General features: G+C 49.4%; 1 protein-coding gene across 1 annotated transcript in view; it reads right to left on the reverse strand.

The window, feature by feature from the left end:
- Positions 1-400: 400 nt before the first annotated feature.
- Positions 401-20,960, reverse strand: part of GSG1L (GSG1 like) — a 57,381-nt gene continuing 36,821 nt past the window's right edge. Inside the window, exons 4-7 of the mRNA XM_050980048.1 lie at positions 20,554-20,665; positions 14,377-14,544; positions 1,744-2,349; positions 401-1,234 (exon numbers count right to left, since the gene is read on the reverse strand). Coding sequence (XP_050836005.1) covers positions 808-1,234; positions 1,744-2,349; positions 14,377-14,544; positions 20,554-20,665 — 1,313 coding nt within the window. The 3' untranslated portion in view covers positions 401-807. The remainder of the gene's footprint in view (positions 1,235-1,743; positions 2,350-14,376; positions 14,545-20,553; positions 20,666-20,960) is intronic.

Raw genomic sequence — 20,960 nt, forward strand, 5'->3', positions numbered from 1 at the left:
GGCAGCGCTCACCTGGAGGGACCCTTGCAAGGGGCCACAACCTTTCAGCTGGGTTAACACATCTGAGCTGCTCTGTCAGCCCAGTCCCACAGACTGGGAGAGCTGCAGGTCACAGACCTTCCCCTGTCTCACTGCTGGGCTGGGGATTTAGGAGCACATGGCAGAGCTTGGTACCCTGACCCCCAGGACCTGCTCACCACTGTGCCCTGGGTTTGTGCCCCTGAAACCAAGGATTCAGTTGGGCAGGGGAAGGTTTGAAATTCCCAGGTCTCATTCCAGTGTGTGTTCATATTATGATGCCGATTGATTTGATGTGCAAAGCACTTTTAGACAAATAAATAAAAAAGAACAGGCACAATTTTCTAACAAGTAATGTCATTTAATGAATGATACACTCTAGAAAATAGAAACTACCCAGATGCTGGTTGGTTGGTTGGTTGGTTGGTTGGTTGGTTGGTTGGTTGGTTGTTTGGTTGGTTGGTTGGTCTGTTTGGGGCTGGGAGAAGGCCCTTGCTTGGACGTACAACGCCTTGGTGGGATTCTTTTGTCAGCATTTGTCGTTGCTGGAAAGAAGGAAACGTCCATAGATTGAAAGAGACACCAAAGGAGCAATTGTTTTCTAAAATGTGGGAAGAGTGCAGGATGCCATCCCACTCTGTGTCACTGGGCAAGTGGCATGAGGGCTCAGAGCTCACCAACACCTTCACAGACAATCCATGCCTAAAGGGACCGACGGGACCTAGCACAGCCCATCCTCTACAGTCACTGCAGACCGGGCACTCTGCCCAGCACCTCTGGGCTCTGCTGTTACTGCACTGCACTCTGGGTGCCTTTCTGCACCTGTTGAGTCTCTTCCCTCAAGGTCTGGCTGCTAATTCCAGGGAATATGCTTTTCAGGATGTCACAGTAGACCGTGTACAGCTCTGGGTCTATGTTGGGCTTGGGCAGGGAGCAGGAGTTGCAGGCCTGCTCGGTGCCTGGGTGCTGTGGCCAGTAGACATCGCTGAAGAGGGCGGTGAGGATCGTGTGGGCAGCCTTGTAAGGGTCATCCTCAAACTGCACCATGGCCTTGAGCTCCATCAGGGTGTAGCCATTGTACCTCTTGCTGTCCTCGGCCAGGGGCTGCACCGTCTCACCTATGTGTCTCACCTTCCACTTCAGGCATTTCAGGTCTTCCTTTACATCCTCTAGCTCTTTCTCCATGGCTTGGAATTCCTGTGTGGTTACAAATCTCCTGCCAAGGAAAGAAGTGGCAGAGACAGGATGGAGTTCAGAGGCTTGGAGGAGTGGGGTGAGCCCAGCTGGCCTGGGGTCTGAGCAGACAGTGGAGGTTTGGGGGGGACATCCTGGCCATGCCACTGAGCACCATCCCCTGCTCTGCTCTGCTCTGTCAGGCTCCAGGGGACAGCAGAGCTCTCTGCTGCTACAAGGGAAAGTTGTGCTGCCTTGTTTGGAAGGAAAGGAGGCACCTGAGAACTGTGCCCTGCTGGAGGAGCTGAGGGTGACAGCCTGGCCCAGGTCTGTCCTGAGGTCTGGAGAGCTAAATGGGCATATGGAAATGGGGCATTTTACTTCCTGGGTAAGAGGGTGTAGTGGAAGCACAGGTTGGGTACTGGAAAACAAGCACTGGGAACATCTGAATCATAAAAGACATTTAACTTTTTTTATGGGGGGGCTCTTACTGATTCTATACCAACACGGGCCATTTGAGGACTTAGACACCTGTGTGCCCTGGATACATACCTCTCATGATCAGGATCTTCCAGATCTGATTCAAACCCCTTTCCTGTATTCTTTAATTCAGTTTCAGAATAGCCAGGAGCCTGGGAACTCTCTTCAGGAGTCGCTGTTGCTGGAGGCCTTGTGCTTGTCCTGGTGGGGGTCAGTGTGTGATCTGAAGCTGAAGCTCGTACGTTTTGTGCTGAGTGAGGACAGAAGGTGGAGAAGGAAGCTGCATTGATCCCTGGGCTGACTGGAGAGCAGTCAGAGTATTGCTGTGGCTTGGCTGAGCTGGGTGTTAGACTGAGCCTGAGGCTGGCTGGGCAAGATGCTGGAATAGTCCTTGCTCCGAGTGGGCTGGAACACGATATTGCTAAATTTGTATCTCTTTGCTCAAGTGGTTGAGGGTTTGGTGATTCCCCTGGGGTCAATCCAGTGATGGAGGTGATGTCCAGCAGGGTTTGATCCTGAACCATGGAGATCTGGCTGGTTGGTTCTGATGAAAGTGAAGAGCTGCTTGATGTGTCGCTGGAAGAGCTTGACGTAGCGAATGGGGGGATTTTCTGAGCATAATGGTCACTCCTGTTCCTCTGCGGGCTAGTGACACTTAGAGCTGGGTGTTGTGAAGCCCTAAAGAAAGACAAACACACACTTTTTCCTCTGGACTGGGCTAAAGGCTTACAAGAAAATTTTAGGCCTATTTTGGGACGATTTTAAGCCGGTTTCCCACAACTGCATTTCCCCACAGGCTGATTTGCCTCTCGTGTCTGTATAAAAACCTCTGCCTTTCATGACCAGGAGCAAAGCATTTGAGAATAAGGCACAGGAATTCAGGACCAGCTCCTCCCTGCTGCCAACTGAGCACATGTCAGCTGTCCTCAGTGTGAGAACCACTGGGACAGCCACGTTCTCCTTCCCAAAAGCCACACAGCTCTGCGAGAACCAAGGGTTTGGTGCTGGGGAAGGACAGCAAGGGATGAGAGCTGCTGGGAGAACACAAAAACCTGGCTGCAGGTGGCCACAGCACCTCTCCCTGCCCATCCTGCCCAATGTGAAGACCTGCCTTCCTTCTGTGGGCCCTCAGTCTCCTGGGAGCACTGCCCGGGAATTAGGAGATGGCTAAATTTTTCTTAGTTTGTCAATACTGATGGCAGGAGAGGGAGATGTTCCTCCTCTGTGGCCTGGAACTGTCCTGGCAGGTAGGGAATGCAGCTGGAAATGCTTTGACCTTGAAGGGGAACACAAAGACAACTGCTGTGCAGATCATGGTGCAGGATTTCTAACAGCCAAAGGACATGACAAACTTTCGTAGTGATGCCAGGGACCAACTGAGTCTTTTTGTGCATCTGGTAAATCCTTGTGGTGGATCTCACACATCTGGATGGGATGTCTGAGATCTGTGCATGAGCCTGTCCTGTCAGCACCAGTGGCCTGAATTAGCTGCACAGTCACTTCTCCTCCTCCCTGCACTTTCCTCAGTGCTGGATGCAATTAAACACCAAACATTTAAGGTTCTAAAGAGCATGTCTCACACCTCTGGGCTTCAATAGGGTTAATTTGCAAAATCACAGCTTAATTATCAGGCTTAAATCAAATTTAAAGGTTTTATAATTGGAAATGCAGACAGTTACAGAGCTACTGCATAAAAGCAGAGCCTAAAAGGAGTCATAAAACGGGTTATGTAAAGGGCAGGAGAGAAAACAAGCTCACACGTGTCCCAGGGAGCACCTGGGAGTGCCTTGCCTTCTTAACCTGGCTGAACAGGGCTGGAAGGCCAGAATTGCCAGCTGAGCATGAGGAAAAGCTTTTCAGCCTGAGGGTGTTCAAACAGTGGGGTAGAGGCCAGGAGAGGTATTGGGATCTCCATCCTTGGACAAGGAATGAAGCAGCCTGATCCAGCCTGGACATTCTGGGAGCACAGGACTGGAGCAGACCCTTCCAGGGTCCCTGACCACACTCTGCTATTCTGTGGTTCTGCCTAGCTATGAAAATTATTTATTCTTCCCCTGTTCCCCTTCCTCCTCTCGCTTTTCTCCCCTCTGAGTCCCACCTCACCATCCTTCTCCTCCACTGGAACCTCTGTTCCCACTGACTTTATGGTGCCTGCTGCAGGAGAGTCCCTGATGAATAAAAGGTTTTTTAAAGGAAAACCAGATTTATTTGGCTCAGAGGGATTGCTGCCCCTTCCTTGCATGTCAGGGTCAGCAGCTAAGGCTTTGGACCATGGGAGACAAGAGACAACCCCACTTAGAGGCAATTAAAACAAAAATGCATTTTGGCTGTTAAAATTACATGTATTTATCCAAAAATATCTCACCATGTCAAACTATCTGAACTGAGAACAATCCCTACCTCCATTCTAGGGGGGAAGAGGAGATGCACAGCAAGTGAAAGGCTATTTGGGTGCACACACAGTCTGAAAGACTTCATTTCACATGTTTAGCAGTGTGGGACAGGGTTGGCTTTTGAGGGGGGTGGTTTGGGGAGTTTTTTGCATAAATCCAGGATTAGCTGTAGGAGATGAAGCATTTATTGAAAGATGCAATTTAAAAGAGTGACAGAAAGCACGTTTCATAACTAATCCCACTGAAATTTATATAAGAAACCTTTCAATTCACCTGTGCACTGGAGGAAACAAAAATGTATTATAAACTGTCAGCTTATTTTGCTTCCCTTTTCCACCCCATAGTTTTCATGAGCTGCCATGCTCCACACAGGACTGCATTTACTTTTATCATCCTCCTTATCTCGGAAGCAGAAGAACTGGTAGCTCAAGAAGCAATGTTAAAGCAAAATGTCAGTCTGGATGTTAGCAGAGGTAAATGAGGACAGAACTGAGACCTTTAGCTTTGGAATTTCCTAGTGGGCAAGGCTTTGCCTGAAGACAGGAGTGAGATTCCCACTGCTGTCAGGGCAGCAAGACTGGATCTTCGACCCGTAACCATGGTGCTTCATCAGAGGGGATTTTTCCCCCACCCCTTTCTTTTTTTTTTTTTTTATGTGGTGAATCACTATGAACTGAATAAATTACAGGAAGAATTGCAAGACCTGGAGTTGGAATCAATGCTGACATGAAATAGGCAGCTGATTGCAGCTGTCAGGTACCTCCACAAGGAGAAACCTTGGCTCAACTTTGAGCGACACTTCAAATGCGTCAAGCCCTTGTTGTCTGCTGCCTCCCAGCCTGTGCTGCTCAGCATATAAAGCATGTTCCCCGTTGTCACAGTGACCTTGGCTGCCGTCTGTGCCTTGCCCTCTCCAGCTCAGCTGGTGCTACAGACTTTTTTGGAGACATTTGAAAGTTGCCTGCACATCCAGCACAACTTTGCTTCCATGGCACTCATGACCGAGGGAAAAAAAAAACAACCAGTGGATGTTATTTGTTTTGTTTTTTTTTAATGAATTGTTTCCACTGTGTTCTAAACCTAGAGTTCTTCTGATGAACTTGTCTGAATAGAAAAAATTACACTATGCTTCAGAGTGGAGCACTGAGGGATTGGTTGCATAAATCTCACTGTAGACAGCCAGGGTGGGAGGATGGTAAAAGAGCTGTAGGATGGACCCAGGGGAAATGCCTACAGGGTGATGACATGAGAATAAAACTATTTTTTACAAGGCCTCCTCTTTGTCAGGTGACCCTTCTGAAATGCCCACGCTGCCAAAACAGTGACATATTATTTCTTTAACACTGAATTAATTTGGAATAATCTCTCAGTTTTCTACAAGAGAAGCTGGTGTCCTGAACCCTGGGTTTATCTGCCTCAAATAACACCAAGGCTTTCAGCCACAGACAGTAAGAATTTGCTGTTTCCTGCCCAGCTCTTCCTCTTCAGGGTTATTTATCTCTTCTTTGGCTCTGCCACCACACCTGTCCCTCCTTGTCCTTTGTGATATTTCTCCTGCCTATCCCTTGCCCATTTGACATTCACCATCTGCACCTCTCCCACCTGCCCCATGGGATCCAGGCTCCTCATGTTAATGCCTCATGGTGGGACAGCTCTGGAGGAAAGGGTGGAAGTGGCATGGACATACAGATGTCTGAAACCAGGGACTATTGCTGGCTGTGAGCTAATAACACTGAGATTTTCTTGCTAGTAAATAACTGTGCAACAACAACAAAAATATCCTCATGCAAAATTTCTATATCTTTGTTCAGGGGCTGTACCCAGCTGGAGCACTGAGATCTCGCAGCCCTGCACTTCTGAAAGAAAAAGCTGAGACTTCCAAGGTCAAAAATGACAGCAAATAGACTTTACAAGTGTCTGGAAATGCTAAATTTGGTATGTCCGGGGGTATCAGATGTATAGGGCCAGTGCCATATGTTTGCACAGGAAGGCAGCTTGGGGAGAGCAGAGGATGCCAAGTCATAGTTAGAGCTCCCTGGTGCTGTTCTCAGCTCAGGTAAGTTTAAACCCTGCTAAAGGGGATTAAAGGAAATAAAATAATTTTCTTTGTAACCCTGTTAAAAGAAAATTATAGTTCAGAGATGGACATTAATGGTTTAATATAGAATTATCAAGACTGAATAACTGCATTGTCCTGATTGAGTCTACTCTGGATTCAAGCTTCTGATAGAATTTATAATTTAAGGTCACTTCTCAAAATGGAGAGCTCAGTCTTGCCAACAGAGGAAGCTGATATCCTGCCCTGGCACGAGGCCCTTTGTGCTACCTGTGCTCCCACAGTGCTGTTGGGCTGCTCAAAGACCTTTAACATTCTCTCTTCCAAAATCACCTGGCCAGGTAGTGTTTGTCTTCCACAATTGCTCAGCCTTGTTCTCCTCTTTACAGCTTTTGCTCTTTCACTCCTCAGGGACACTCCCCCAGATCCTTTCCTCTCAACAAGGACAGATGCCCTGTCTTGTCTTGCTGGGAGAACAGAAAGAGTCACGATGCCTGAGGATGAGCCAGTACTCCTCATCTGCAGTTGGCTTCAGGCTGGAACCTCCTCAGAGCACTCTGGGTGTGCTGGCAGCTCCTGCAGGGGAGGAGGTGCTGGTGGCGGAGAGCAGCAGGAACAACTCCAGGTGGTGGCTCCTGGTGTCCTGCTGGCAGGGACCACCCTGTGGGAAGTGTCCATGGAGTGCTCCCGGTGAGCTGCTGGCATTTCCTCTGCAGGTGGCACGTGGCTGCTGGGTTGGTCTGTTCCAGGTGGTGTGTTCTCTTCTCCCACACCGCCCATGGGCTCAGTGGCTGCTCTGCCTTTAGCCAAGCCCTTCTCTTGCTGTTTTCTCTCCATTCTCAATCCTCTGCTGGCCACAGGCCCCTGGAATGGGGAATGTGACAAGGACTAGGAGTGTGAGACCCTGGAACCAGCATCAAGGAGCATCCTGGGGTCAGGCCCAGGCCAGTTATGGTTTGGTGGACTTGCTTGAAGAAGGAGAGGTTCATCTGAGCATTGTGAGGCTTGGTGCCATCCCAAGCAGCAGTAACTAATGGCTTTTCCTCCCTAATAAGCATGGATAATGAGCATTTTGCAGCTTCTATTGGATTTGTAAGTAAACTGTGAACTGAGAGCACAACTTCCCTCCTGTCACTTCATTAATATTGATCTGATTTCATTACAGAAGGTAAGGGACGTGAGGCTGAGCCTGATGGAATACTGAGGGATGGCCACTGTTCTTTGACCTGACTCTGGGCTCCTCGTTTGGGGTTTGCCTTCCCAGTGCTGTCAGCACTCTATGGGGTGAGCTCTGGGTCCTTTAAAATGGAAATGCTTGGGACAGGGCTGGCCATAGGAACAGCAGAGCCTAGTCCTTGGAACACCTATTGCCAAGATTTGTTACTGGTTCTTTGAAACAAAGACCTCTGGACAGGCTTCAATAATAAAATAAACACATTTGAGAATGTGCCAGGAGCTTGGCAGGTGAGGAACATCCTCAGGAAACATGACCCAGATCAATTTTGTACCAAGAGACAGTTTCAGGCCTGTGAGAATGAAGGACATGGATCTGCCTGTGGAGAGGTCCATGACTGACATGACATTTTCAAGGAGCAGGAGTTACCAAGTGAGCTGATGACAAACCCAGCTGGAGAGCAGTGCCAGCACTATCATGCCTGTGGGGACACCACCTGCAGTGACATGGGACTGGAGAGCTGTTCCAGCAGGTCTGGGCAGGGAGCAGGACCCTCAGGGGTGGGGGTTACACACACCAAGCTTCCATGAGTATGTGGCTGAGATGTGCATCTCAGCAAGACAGAGGCAGCAAAATGCCATGAGGTTTCCAAATTTTAATAGCGCAGAGCCAGCAAGTCACTCTCCCAAGGCTCCCTCCTGCTGAATGAAGGATCACTTGCTTTCTTTCCAAGGAAATAGATGCATGAAACTGCACACATCTTTCCTGGAGAGTAAAGAAAAAGTATAGTATTCAGAGCAGGGCAGGAGCCATGCTCCAACATTGCTCTGTACATTGAACCACTGATTCCCATAGCTTAAAGCAAGAGCTTTTGCAAACACTGAATAAAAGCGCAGCAATTTGCAGGGAAAGTGCAAGAAATGGCATTAATTATACTAACGTTATTGTCTACCAAAGCTGCTTTCAATCATTTTTATATTCAATAGCATGCATCATCATGAATTGGTGATAAAGATAGATGAAAAAAGGTAGTGATAATGAAAGTTATACAGGTGTAAATTAGAGCATATTTTTAAACTACTATGAAGTCACAGCTTCTTGAGATAACACAAAATTATAGGATATGTGCACATCCTAAATTGAATGCTGCAGAATTCTGTACTGTTCTTATGCTGGTTGGTTATCTCTTGGGCAAGGCTGTCTGGGAAAGCCACAAACCTCTGTTCCCAAAGCTTCCTACTCCAAACCTGGTTCTGGGCCCCGGGAGCCAGCGTGGGGACAGTACAAGCCATTGTGTGCCAGACACATTCATGGTCACTTACTATTTGGGGAGCAGCTATGGAGGCACTGTAACCTCAGGTCCCCAGCCTCAGCCCTCTCCTCCTCAGTCCTGGAAAAGAGAATATAGAAGTAGCACCTTGAACAGAAACAAAGGCTGCTCCCAAATGTACACAAAAAGGGTCAAAACCAGTAAGAGTCCAACGTACCTGGGCTCCTCCATCTACAGCCAGGCCCACCATGCAGAGGGTGACGGGCTCAGGAAGGACTTGGTTCCCCTGGCTTTGCCCCTCTTGGGGGAAAGCTCATGTAAAGAGGCCTTGGGGAATAGAAATGAGGGTCTCAGGGCTGCATCTCTCCACTCTTCCCCTCTCCAGGGTGGATCTAAGCACTGGGGCCAGTAGCTTTGGACAGTGTGTGTGTGTTGGAAGGGGGGATGGAGCTGCTGCTGCACCACTTTAGTGCCAGTCCATGTGATTTCCAGAAGGAGCAGCTCTGTGGATAAAGCTTCCTGTGTTGCAGAATAAAGTACAGAACAATCCAAGGCAGGAGGTTGCACTTATCCCTGTGCACTGATGAAAGGGGAATGGGAAGGTTGGAAATATTGATGTCTGTGTGAAGAGCTACTGACTCTGCCAGTGGGAGGTGCACCAGGTCAGTAACTGAAACCCTGCTCAGGTGCCTGGGTGACCAAGCAGGAAATCAGAGCAAAAGGTTGGCATGTCTTTGGAAGGCATTGGTAGGATCTGCACATCTGACATGAGCACAATGGACTCGGAGGAAGCAAGCTGTGAGGATGGTACATTACAGAAATGTGCAAAAAGGGAAAAAATGGCGTGTGAATGATGATTTGAAAAGTTCTGGTTCTCACAGTGTTGGGAACAGTCCTGATTTATTAGCTCTGCAATAGCTTTGGTCCTGCTGTCTGTTTCAAACTGCTCCTAGCACTTAAAACTACATTTTCTGTCCCTGCAGAGACATTCTGCATGCACTGCTATCAACGGCAGTTTGAACTCAGCTCACTCCAGAATTTCACCACTAGCATCTGCCTGCTTAGGTTGGTGCTGCAGATCAGAGTAAGGGCCCAGTCAGCAAGAAAAATGTTGTGAGATGTTGTGAAATCAGCTGCAGTGGCACAATGGGTGTTGATGGACAGCTGCAAACACTGTGCTAAGGATGGGTGAGCTGGGGGAGGCTGAATCTTCCAGATTTGCTTGCTAAATGTGTTGGTTTAACAGCCCCTGCTAAGTGAGATTGGCTTCACAGGGAGCATGAGGCTGAATCAGGATCCCAGACTGAACCAGGGCTCTGTGATCTCTGGGCTCCCAGGCTGGGAACACCCCCTGACCCCTCTCTGCAGTGGGACTCTGCAGCCCTGACCAGCCTGGATGCACATCCAAAAGCTGCTCTTGTCCCCACTAAAGAGGGCCATGGGTAATTCCAGTTCCCTCACAAACTTTTCTCCACGAGGACCCCACCTGGATTTGATTTCCACCCTTTCAGGCCCCATATCCCTCACCTCAGGCTTCATTCCTCATGTGCCTCCACCCCAGGACATTCTCTTGTCCTCCCTGGAGCTGCTCCTGTCCTTGTCCCTGCAGCTGTGCCCCTTGCCAGGGCTCCCTCTGCCCCACCAGCAGCTCCTGCCCTGTCCCCAGCAGAGCCAAGTTTTCATTCTTTACCTGAGAGCAAATCCTGGGAGAAGGGAAAGGTGTTGGGGGAGGGTGCCTGAAAGGGTTTTTTTAAAATATATGAAATAAACAAAGGCAAGAAACTGAGAACAAACTTGGGAAGACATTGAGTCAGGGTGAGCTGGCTGTGCTGGCCCCTGCCTGGATGGATGTGGGGATGGTGTTGGTGGAGCTGCTTGGTCTGAACAAGCAGAATTCTTGTGAATGCATCTTAATTATTACACAGCCATAGGGAAAAAGCTGCCAAAGCAGCAGGGGAGAGCTAAAGCTGCTCAAACAGCAGCTCCTAAACAGCTGGGCAGGGGAAGAGGAGAAGGTCTGTCACCATCCCTGCAGCTGCTGTCACAGAGATTATCAGACTTCAGGGGACAGAACAAAGAATCCCTGTCCCTTTGGCTTATCTTTGGCTTAATATTCCATAAAGCACAGGCTGTATGATTTAGAAATAAATTATTGATTAATTAATTGAAAATGACTTATTGAAAAAAATGCACATATTTAAGATAAACCACAGTTTCTTGTTTCTGTATCAATCATTTCAGGTTGGTTATTTGAAAGATAAAGAGTTGGATTTTTCTGGTGGTTACCTGTAAAATGTCCTTTTTCTGATAGGACAACACTGCCAGCCCCAAGGGCCAGGTTGCATTTTAAAGTGACATCTAGTAAAATGCCTAGATACCTGCGAGAATTAATCTCAAGATCACTGAGCTAATTTTTTTGCTTGCAAATTAACCCAGCAAACAATATTTTATTACAGATAAACAGGTAACATATAAGAGCTAATTGCTAAAGGGATCCTCAGAGCAGGAAGGGAGGTGGCAGGAGGGCAGCGAGGGCTCTGCTGGCTGGGGTCAACCTCAGGTGAGGGACTGTGCTCATAGCACATGGGGCAAGAGTGTTCCTGTGAAACAGAGCAGGAAGAGAAACTGGGAGGGATGGAAGAGAGAGACTTGTTATGAACTAAAAAAAATGAAAAAGATGAGCAAAAGTTATAGACAGACATTCATTTCAAAGGAGAACAGGAAAAAAGGAAGGAAAAACACTCGAAGGACAAGGACTGAAAGCTGACTTTGCAGTTAATTCTGATAATTTTATAGAACACTCAGAGCATGAATGATCCCTCCAATTCTTTATAATTGACCTGGTTTTCTCAGAGTCACCCTGAGGGTTGTTGTACCTGTTAGAGCTGAAGAGCTCTGGTGTCTTTCAGTTTTATAGTGTGAACCACAGAGTCTTGTTTTGTCTGGACTTTTCCAAGTATCCCAGGCCTGGATGGGACACAAGTGGAGGTAACACCATGAACCTTTGATTTTTCAGCAGCTGCTTCCCTGTTTTCCCAGTGGCAGGAGCAGTGAGATGCTCGGGGTACAGAGGATTTGGATGTGCTCCTGTGACTGCCTGAGGCTGGGCAGCTCCCTGTGCTGCCTGAGGTGGGCTCAGAGCAGGCTGTGGAGAAGAATTTGGGGTGCACACTGACATTCCTGGGGTGTTCAAGGCCTTCCCAAGTTCTCAGAGCAGAGGCTGCTCTGGGATGGGGAGGCTGAGGTTAAGGAGCAGCAGGGCCACAGAGGGGGAGGCAAGGGGAGGGGATGAAGCTGCTGGAGGGGGGATCAGACAGCAAACCATGGGGTGATGAGGCTCATCCCCTGCACCTCCAGGGCAGCAGCACAGCTGGGAGCTCCCAAGGCACCATTTCAGCTCTTACATCCACATTTGCAGCAGATCTGCTGCTGTTCTATGCAGTTGCATGCAATTAAAATGAGGCACAATACAATGAGAGAGTTGAGAAAACACGTGCAAGATTAGCAGCATTTTTCTGTCAGTACTTCTCATAAAGCAAATTTCTTTCCTGGGAGCAGAGGCCTGTAGGATAATATTCCCACAAAAAAAAGTTTTATCATGCGAAATGGGGCTGACACTTTCCTTCCCTGAGTCGCAGGTGCTAAATGGAGCTGTTGGAATAAAGATGAAGTTTAATTTTCAGAGGAGTACAGGAAGGTGCCTGTGGCACAGGGTGTGTCCAGCCCAGAGGTTGGATGTGTGCTCCAGGGGGTGCTGGCTCTGCACTGAGGCAAAGGAGCAGGCAAAAAGGGTGAAGATATGTGCAAAGGAACTGGAAGGAAGCAAGGCTGGAGGGTTTTATTCATGAGGTATGAAAAGGAACATGGAGGTGGAGGAGTAGGAGGGAATGTGAAGTATCCCTGGGTATGTGCACAGGAAGGAAAGAGGATTTATTTGATTTTCTATTTGTGCAAAGGCAGATGGGAGCTCAGGGAAGTTGTGTGGGACTGAGGGCACCTACAGTGTGCAGCAACAGGGTGTTGTTAATGGACAGCCCCTGGACCCCTGCAGTCAGAGCATCCCCAGGGCACAGCAGTGAAGCTGAGCATGAATATCATCACTTTAAAAATTAAAAAATGTTGTATATCGCTGCACAGCTTTGACTCTCTAGAATGATCCCATGGTAACACTGTCTCTGGGCTTCCTATTATGTATTCAGATACAACAATTAAAATAATGTGATATAAAAAAAGAAAGTGATAATCATGAAGTTAGGGAACACCACATGCTTGAGCTGAGTGTGCCAAGTGTGTGTGGAAGGGCTGGGAGGAGGTGACCGAGGAGGGAATTGCTGGGGGTGGGATTGTGTCATCCTGTGAGGGCAGGAGAGCCCAAACCAAACCCACAGTGCCCATGTGAGAGAGAGGTCTCTGTCCTCTGGGCCATTAATATATTCTGCTATTTACTGTTCCAGCAGTGCTTCTTCAACAAGTTCCCTTAGCATTTTCCAGTCTAACTCAAGATACTGCTCCTTACAGTTCTCCTGAGCTCCTATCTGCAATTCTCACTTCAAAAATTCATCTGGTTTCCCTCCCTGAGTGCTGATTTACCCTGAGGCACACACTGACCCCTTCCTCTTCACTGTCTCTGGGCTTTCTTTTCTCCCACAGAGACTTTTTTAGAATTCACTGTCATGTCCAAATGCAAAATTAGGAAAATCATGGCTGTTTGCCTCATTTCTATTTTCCTTCCAGACTGTCTGAAAGGTAGAGAGAAAACCTGGACATAAACACAGGGATAACTGCAAGAACAGAATAATGAATGAGATAACCAAGGAAAAGCAATAATCATGGAAGATCTCTAGTTCTGCCCTCTCAGGAGAGCTCCTCACTCTGCTGCTGAAATGCTGAAGTTCCAAACCTTCTGTCCCCTCAGAGCTTCCCAACCACTCTCTTCCTCCATGGAGAAACTGCCCCACTGGTCTGACAAACAGCAATGCATCCTGCTTATATTTCCTGCCCCCAAAATATCTTTACATCCCTTCAGGCCCTAGGTTTTGGTGAGGAATTTCTGTACTTCTCAGCTCTTCATCCTGTGAGGATCCATCCCCCTGTGGAGCCCATCCCTGCTGCGTGAGCCCAGGATCTGTGTGTTCTTCACAATCCACACCTTTAAACTAAGCCTGGACTTTCTCTCCAAAGAATGAGGGCAGGAGGTTTCTGGAGCAGCCACAGGGGAGCAAGGTGACAACAGAGCATCTCTGGGCCTTGGGACCAGCAGGACTCCAGTCCCCCTCAGACCCTGGTGGCACTGGGTGGGTGGCACTGGGTGGGTGGCACCAGGTGGGTGTTTTGCTGTGTTTGTGTGGATTTGCTCCAGAGGATGGGTTGTGCAAAGCAGCCAGGGATGGACTGGGGGCTTGGGACTACATGTGGGAGATGGCAGCTCCAAAGTGGCCTGGTGGTGGCTGGAAAATGCCTCAGCAGCTGTTGGGGTTATTGGGGGGTGCCTGTTGCACGTGCTGAGGAAGGATGGATGTCACATTTGGCACACCCCCACAATTTTACCTTTCCAGAGAGGGAGAATCAGCTGACAATGGCAGCACAGCTTTTTTGTGAATTGGGTGAATATTGTTAAGATTTCAATGAGTACAGGAGAAAGGCTGGGCACTGGGGCAGCACAAAATTGATGAAAAACCAAACCAAGGAGGCCCTTTTGTGTTTGCCTTTCACATACACCTTTCCCAGGTGCCTCAGAGGCTTCACCCACGAGTGCTGAAGTGGGTGAGAGCCTGAAACCAGCAGAGCCCATGGAGTGACTGACTGCACTGACCTTTCTCTGAAGTACTTGATGGCTTCCTGGTCTAGGAAGTTCTGCTCTTCTCGAAAGCCCTGCTCAAAGATTTTGCGCTTGTGCCTGAACTCAATGACAGTCTTGGTGTAGGAGTTGAGGGTGGTGACAGAGGCTGCCATGCAGCAGGTGAAGGAGCCCCAGGCCAGACTGTGGAGAGAGAAATCAGCAGACAGAGCTGGGTTACACAGCAGCTCATGCCACATTTCTGACACACACACACAGGCTGGGACCAGGCAGGGGAGCTGGAGGTGACAAACCCATCTCATCTAAGCCCATCTTACCTCCAGCAAACCCATCTCATCTAAGCCCATCTTACCTCCAGCAAACCCATCTCATCTAAGCTCATCTTACCTCCAGCAAACCCATCTCATCTAAGCCCATCTTACCTCCAGCAAACCCATCTCATCTAAGCTCATCTTACCTCCAGCAAACGCATCTCATCTAAGCCCATCTTACCTCCAGCAAACCCATCTCATCTAAGCCCATCTTACCTCCAGCAAACCCATCTCATCTAAGCTCATCTTACCTCCAGAGACCTGTGGCTCGTGCTCAGGCAGGCAGGAGGCTGGGCTGGGCTTTGGGCACAGCCTTCATGCCATGGAGGACCCTGTGCTAAGGTGACACCACGGCCAGACACCTCCTGATCTCCTCTGAAATGCCTCAGAGCCTTGCAGACAAGTGTTAAAACCCACACACTCCTGGAGGGAGCAATGTCAGAGAGTCTTTTGGAGCAGTTTTGCCATCCCTGGGGCACTGGCTGCACAATGCCACTGCAGGGATGGTTTCTTTTCATGCCTTCATCAGATTACTGTATTTCCTTCTTTCCTGGTTCATGGACACCTCTGGTCTTCCTGCCTTGTGTCTGGTCTCTGAAAGCCTGACCAGAGCAGAAGACAAGACTTCATTTTGTGGAGTCACCAGCCTGGGGGTTTCCTGGCTGAGTCCCCCAGAGTGAAGGCAGTGCCAGCCACCCTTGGCCAGCCAGGGCCAGGACACCTGCAAGTACCAACCAGGAGCACAGGGAGGCAGAGGGAGAAGGGAAGTGGAAGAAAGTAAGAGGCTGGCCCAGGGCTAAGCTGGAAGAGCACCAAGTGTTGTCCTGGGTGTGCTGGCAAGCAGGTTCAGCTGGGAGCTGCTCTGGTCCCTGCTTCTGGACAGGGCTTCCCCCCAGCTGCTCTTATTCTCCCTGACCTCAAGCTCATATGAGGCTGGCAAGGGACTCATGGCCCCAAGGAGTTGAGGAGCTTTTTGAGCATGAAATGAGGCTGCAAAAACAGGCCCTGAGTTCCTCCTTTTGTCTGCAGAGCTTCTGTGCCTTCCAGCTCCCCTTGGCTTCACTCTCAGCCCATCGACTCTGGCTACAAATAGTTCACAGTGGCTGCCTAAGTAAGCTGGAATAACTCCATCACCTGTGATGGTGACACACTTTACCTGCTCCTTTTTTGCACTTTTTCTGTAACAAATGGCTGTGAATTATGCAGAGCAGAAAGTATCCAGCCCCAGTAGCATTATCTTATAAATAAGCATTGTCAACACAGCTCTCAGCGTGAGCTATTTTCCCATTCTGCAAAGGACCTGCAGACAAGGAAGCAGTTTCTCATTTCAAATTAGACAAAACTTGAAAAAGAGCACATATTCATGGCCTGAAAAATCTGGGGAAAAATGGCTCAAGTAAACAGAAATGGCTCATTTCAATGATTTCAAAATTCAGCTTATAACAAGTCCTGCAGGGACTCCTGAGGCAACGAGATATGTGGGGGCAGCTCTTTCCCTGTCAATTTTGAACCTGTTAGCCAGATGCAATCGAATGAGAAGGAAATGTAGTGACCCAGGGTGACAAAGTTCCCTGAAGTTCCCCATGGCTGGGTGTGAGGGGCCAGGCACAGCACCTTCCTGGCCTGCCTGAGTCTGCCTCCCACCTGGAGAGTGGGGAGAGCTCCAGCAGCTGCAAACATTTCCAGCTGGGCTCCCAAGCAATATCCAGGAAGAAGCCAGCCAAAAGCTCACTGTGCCTGGGAGGTGTCTGGGGAATGGCATTTGAGGGAGAATTTCTCTTGGATGTTTCTGATGGCTTCTGGTGAAATCAGAAATGATGAAAGGTTCAGAGAAGGAAATACAGAGTGAAGACTCTCAGTGGCTGGCATTTGGGAAATCACAGTAATTAGGCAATTAGAATAGATGGACTTTTGTCTTCATAGACCTTGGTTAAATGCTATTTATTTTGAATTGTAAAAAGTGGTTGTCCTACCTTAGGACTTACATCTGCCTTAGGTGAAGGCCTCTTTAGCAGCAATGCTGTTAATGCTCCATGCCAGCTGTGGCCCAGATGTGCTGGGACTGTACCCACAGACCCTCCTGCCGCTGAGCTCAGGGCTGGGCTCTCAGGTTCCCCCATGGCCCAAACAGCTCAGGCTTTTTATATTTCTTTGCTTCAGAGAGTCCGAACTCTAACATCTCCTGATCCTCAGGGGCACTGAAATCCCCAGCCTGGAGAATCCTCTGGCCCACTCCTGACTCGTGCCAGAGCCCAGAACAACCTCCAGGCCTTGCCAGTGGCTTGGGAATGGGGTTGGATAACAGAGACTACCCTGAGACATCTGAGCAGAGCATAAGCAGCCATTCCTCATTTTGGGGAGGGTGTTTTTATCACTCCCTTTTGATAAGAGAGGAAGTAGAGGCACAGAAAACTTAGTTTTCCCACTGGCCCTTGGGAAAGGGATGGCAGTGTGGATCCCCAAGACCCTTTGGCTCTGGGCCATGGGTAAAGTGTTCCCCGGCCCCCCTTGCCAGGGCTGTTTCAGTTCTCTGGCTGGGGGCTGCAGTGGCACATTCACAGCAGGTTGGAATTGAGGGTGCTGGTGACAGCTGCTGGCCAGGGCTTCTCAAAGCTCATAGTCCAGGACATCACCAGAGCCCAGGTGGAGCACAAAATAGTTCCTGCATGAGTGCTTTTCCACCAGGCTGGGTGGGCATTTGTAATTCACTCTTCTTAAAGAAAGTGTTCGAGTCTGGGTGGTGCCAGGAGAGCTTCTCTGGTTGGTACAACAGTGCTGGCTCAGTGTTAGCTGGAAGGAAGAAGCCTTGGTTTTGCTCCTTTTGAGCTCCAGCCCTTCCTTTTCCAGGTCTGCTATCCATCACAAGCATGGCAAGAGGGAGCCCGTGGCTGCCCTCAGGCTGAAAGTGCTGCTGCTGCTCAGCCCTGTCCCAGCTGAGCTGGTGTTTGCACCATGCCCCACATCCTGCATGAATCAATGGGCTGCCTTGGAGGCACCAGGGAAGGCAGGGATGCAGGGAGATTGCTAAATGCAAGATGGAGCTTTGTGCCTGCAGTGGCTGGAGAGAGCTCAGCTCCCAGGGTGGCTGTGTGGAGTGGAGCTGAGCTCTCACCCCAGGAATTTGGCAGAGGGGATGTTGCTCACACATATTTCCCTGCTGGTGAGTATCTCAAGGTCCTCCACAGTGAGACCCAACCCAGGGGCAGTCCTGGTCCTTGAACCAAAGCCCACTGTGCCTTCCCTGGCTGTGGTTGCCCAGGGAGAGCTGAGGGAGAGGCTACTCTGGGACAGGGCTGGGGTCTGGACTTCCTCTCCCATGGAACACAGCTCCCAGCTCCATCTCAATGGGATACCAGCTCCCAGCTCCATCTCTGTGGGACGGGGCACGGGTCCCAGCTCTATCTGCCATGAGACACATCTCCTAAACCCACCCCCCATGGGACTCCAGCTTCATCTCTATGGGACACCCACTCCCAGCTCCATCTCCCATGGGACACAGCTCCCAGCCCCATTTCCCATAGAACACCAGCTTCATCTGCCATGGGACACCATCTCCCAGCTCCATCTCTGTGGGACACAACTCCCAGTCCATCTCTCATGGGACATTGGTACCCAGCCCCATTTCCCAAGGGACACCAGCTCCATCTCTGTGGGACACAGCTCCCACCCATCTCAATGGGATACCAGCTCCCAGCCCCATCTCCCATGGGACAAAGCTCCCTCTCTGTGGGACACTGCTCCCAGCCCCATCTCCCATGGGACACAGCTCCCTCTCTGTGGGACACAGCTCCCAGCCCCATCTCCCATGGGACAAAGCTCCCTCTCTGTGGGACACAGCTCCCAGCCCCATCTCCCATGGGACACAGCTCCATCTCTGTGGGACACAGCTCCCAGCCCCATCTCCCATGGGGCACAGCTCCATCTCTGTGGGACACAGCTCCCAGCCCCATCTCCCATGGGACACAGCTCTATCTCTTGGGACACAGCTCCCAGCCCCATCTCCCATGGGACACAGCTCCCTCTCTGTGGGACACAGCTCCCAGCCCCATCTCCCATGGGACACAGCTCCATCTCTGTGGGACACAGCTCCCAGCCCCATCTCCCATGGGACACAGCTCCATCTCTGTGGGACATGACTCCCAGCTCCATTTCCCATGGGACACAGCTCCATCTCTGTGGGACATGACTCCCAGCTCCATTTCCCATGGGACACTAGCTCCAACTCTGTAGGACACCAGCTCCCACCCCCATCTCAATGGGATACCAGCTCCCAGCCCCATCTCCCATGGGACACAGCTCCATCTCCCATGGGACTCAGCTCCCAGCTCCATTTCCCATGGGACACAGCTCCATCTCTGTGGGACACAGCTCCCAGCCCCATCTCCCATGGGACACAGCTCCATCTCTGTGGGACACAGCTCCCAGCCCCATCTCCCATGGGACACAGCTCCATCTCCCATGGGACTCAGCTCCCAGCTCCATTTCCCATGGGACACCAGCTCCATCTCTGTGGGACACAGCTCCCAGCCCCATCTCCCATGGGACACAGCTCCATCTCTGTGGGACACAGCTCCCAGCCCCATCTCCCATGGGACACAGCTCCATCTCTTGGGACACAGCTCCCAGTAGGGAGTGTGGGTGGGATGAGTGGGCCCAGGGAGAGCTCAGGATGCCCAGAGGGAGCCTGGTGCCCACTCTGAGCCATGGGGGCTCTTGGCTTGCACAAGATGAAGGAGAATAATCTAATGAGTGCTTATCATGCAAGGCATTTAACAACATTTTGAAGTCTGAGTATTGCAGTAAATTACAAAATAGATTACTGAAGACAAATACGCCTTATTATTTAAATCTATTGAAAATTATACAATTATTTTGACAGAGTTGGTATAAATATTAATATAAATATTATAAATATGTGAATGCAATGTATTTATAAGTCCATTATCACATGCAATAAATATTCATTATTGAGACACCAAATAAGCTGTATTTTAAATATAATGTGATTTGTATTTTGTAACATGTTCCTAAAATGGAACTAACTCCTCCTATGAAACACAGTGGAAAGAGGTGAGAAGGAAAGACTAATAATTCCCTGCAGGGCTCTGCATAAGAAGTATTTACTTGTTGGTGTTAGCAAAGATTGTTGTCTTTGTTTTGAGATGGAAAGAAAATAACGTGCTATATTTAGAAATTACAAGAAGAAAGTATTTTCCCTATCCATCCAAAGAGGCTGGTGCCTCTGGAGGACTGGGGATGTTGTTTGCAGGTATTTTTATTCTCCACAGCCTCCTGCTCTTGGTAAGCTTCTTATAAACGTGCAAGCAATATAACACAGTGGCTGTGTCTTGGCCAAATTAGTTTTATGTGATTTTAGAGATAAATGGGAAAGGTAAAAAAAAAAACCAAACAAGCCAGGTCCATTTTCCCAAGCCCATGATCCCCAGGGAAGTCTCATCGTGCCAGGAGCACTGCACCTTCCTCTGCAGTTGTGTTCAAAGCTGCACCCTAAGGTTCAACTGAGACATTAATTAAAAACAAAGGGGAAAAAAAAAAAAAGCTCAAAGTCTCAGAAATGCCATGGCAATTATGTTCCTAAATTGAACTTTAATGAGAGTGCTCAATCTGTGTTGGTAATTGTGGGTGCTGTTTATTTACAAATGCTCTGTACCTGCTGATGGCACAGCTGCTGCTGCACAGAACTGTCCCCACACCTCAAAGCTGCCTGGCCCTGGGGACTCGTGCTCCTGCAGGTTTGGCAGCTGGAAATCCCCAGGGGTGCTCCTGGCAGCTGGAGGTGGGAGGTTGGATGTGTGCAGCATCCCAACAGCTGATGGAACAGCTCCAGAGAGAAAAGAGATGAATGTGGGGTGGCACTTACCAGAAGGACCATCCATAGTCCCAGGAGTGTGGTCGCCAGTCCTCTGGCCCAAGGCTGACTGTCACTTGGAAAACTTGAGTGTACATCATGTGTGCCACCATCCCCAAGAGACCTGGGAAGCAGGGATCAGAACAGGAATTTTTGTGCCATCGTTTTTTTTATCATTCTTGAGGGAGCTTCTGCTGGAAGTGCTTTGAGAGCTCCAAAAAAGTCTTTGTTGTACTTTTATGCCTCCTATTCTACTGTGGAGGAGGGAGCTGCATGGGCAGAGGGAAGATGTGACTGAGAGCTCATTATTTTACATCATTCTGAATTCTCAATTAAGAGAGGAGTTGAAGAATCGTTGAAGAAAATGTTGCACAAGGAGCATCCCCACCAACCCTGCTGCTGCAAACCAGGGGTGTGCC

The sequence above is a fragment of the Serinus canaria genome, chromosome 14 (genome assembly GCF_022539315.1).
Source record: "Serinus canaria isolate serCan28SL12 chromosome 14, serCan2020, whole genome shotgun sequence".
NCBI lineage: Eukaryota > Metazoa > Chordata > Aves > Passeriformes > Fringillidae > Serinus > Serinus canaria.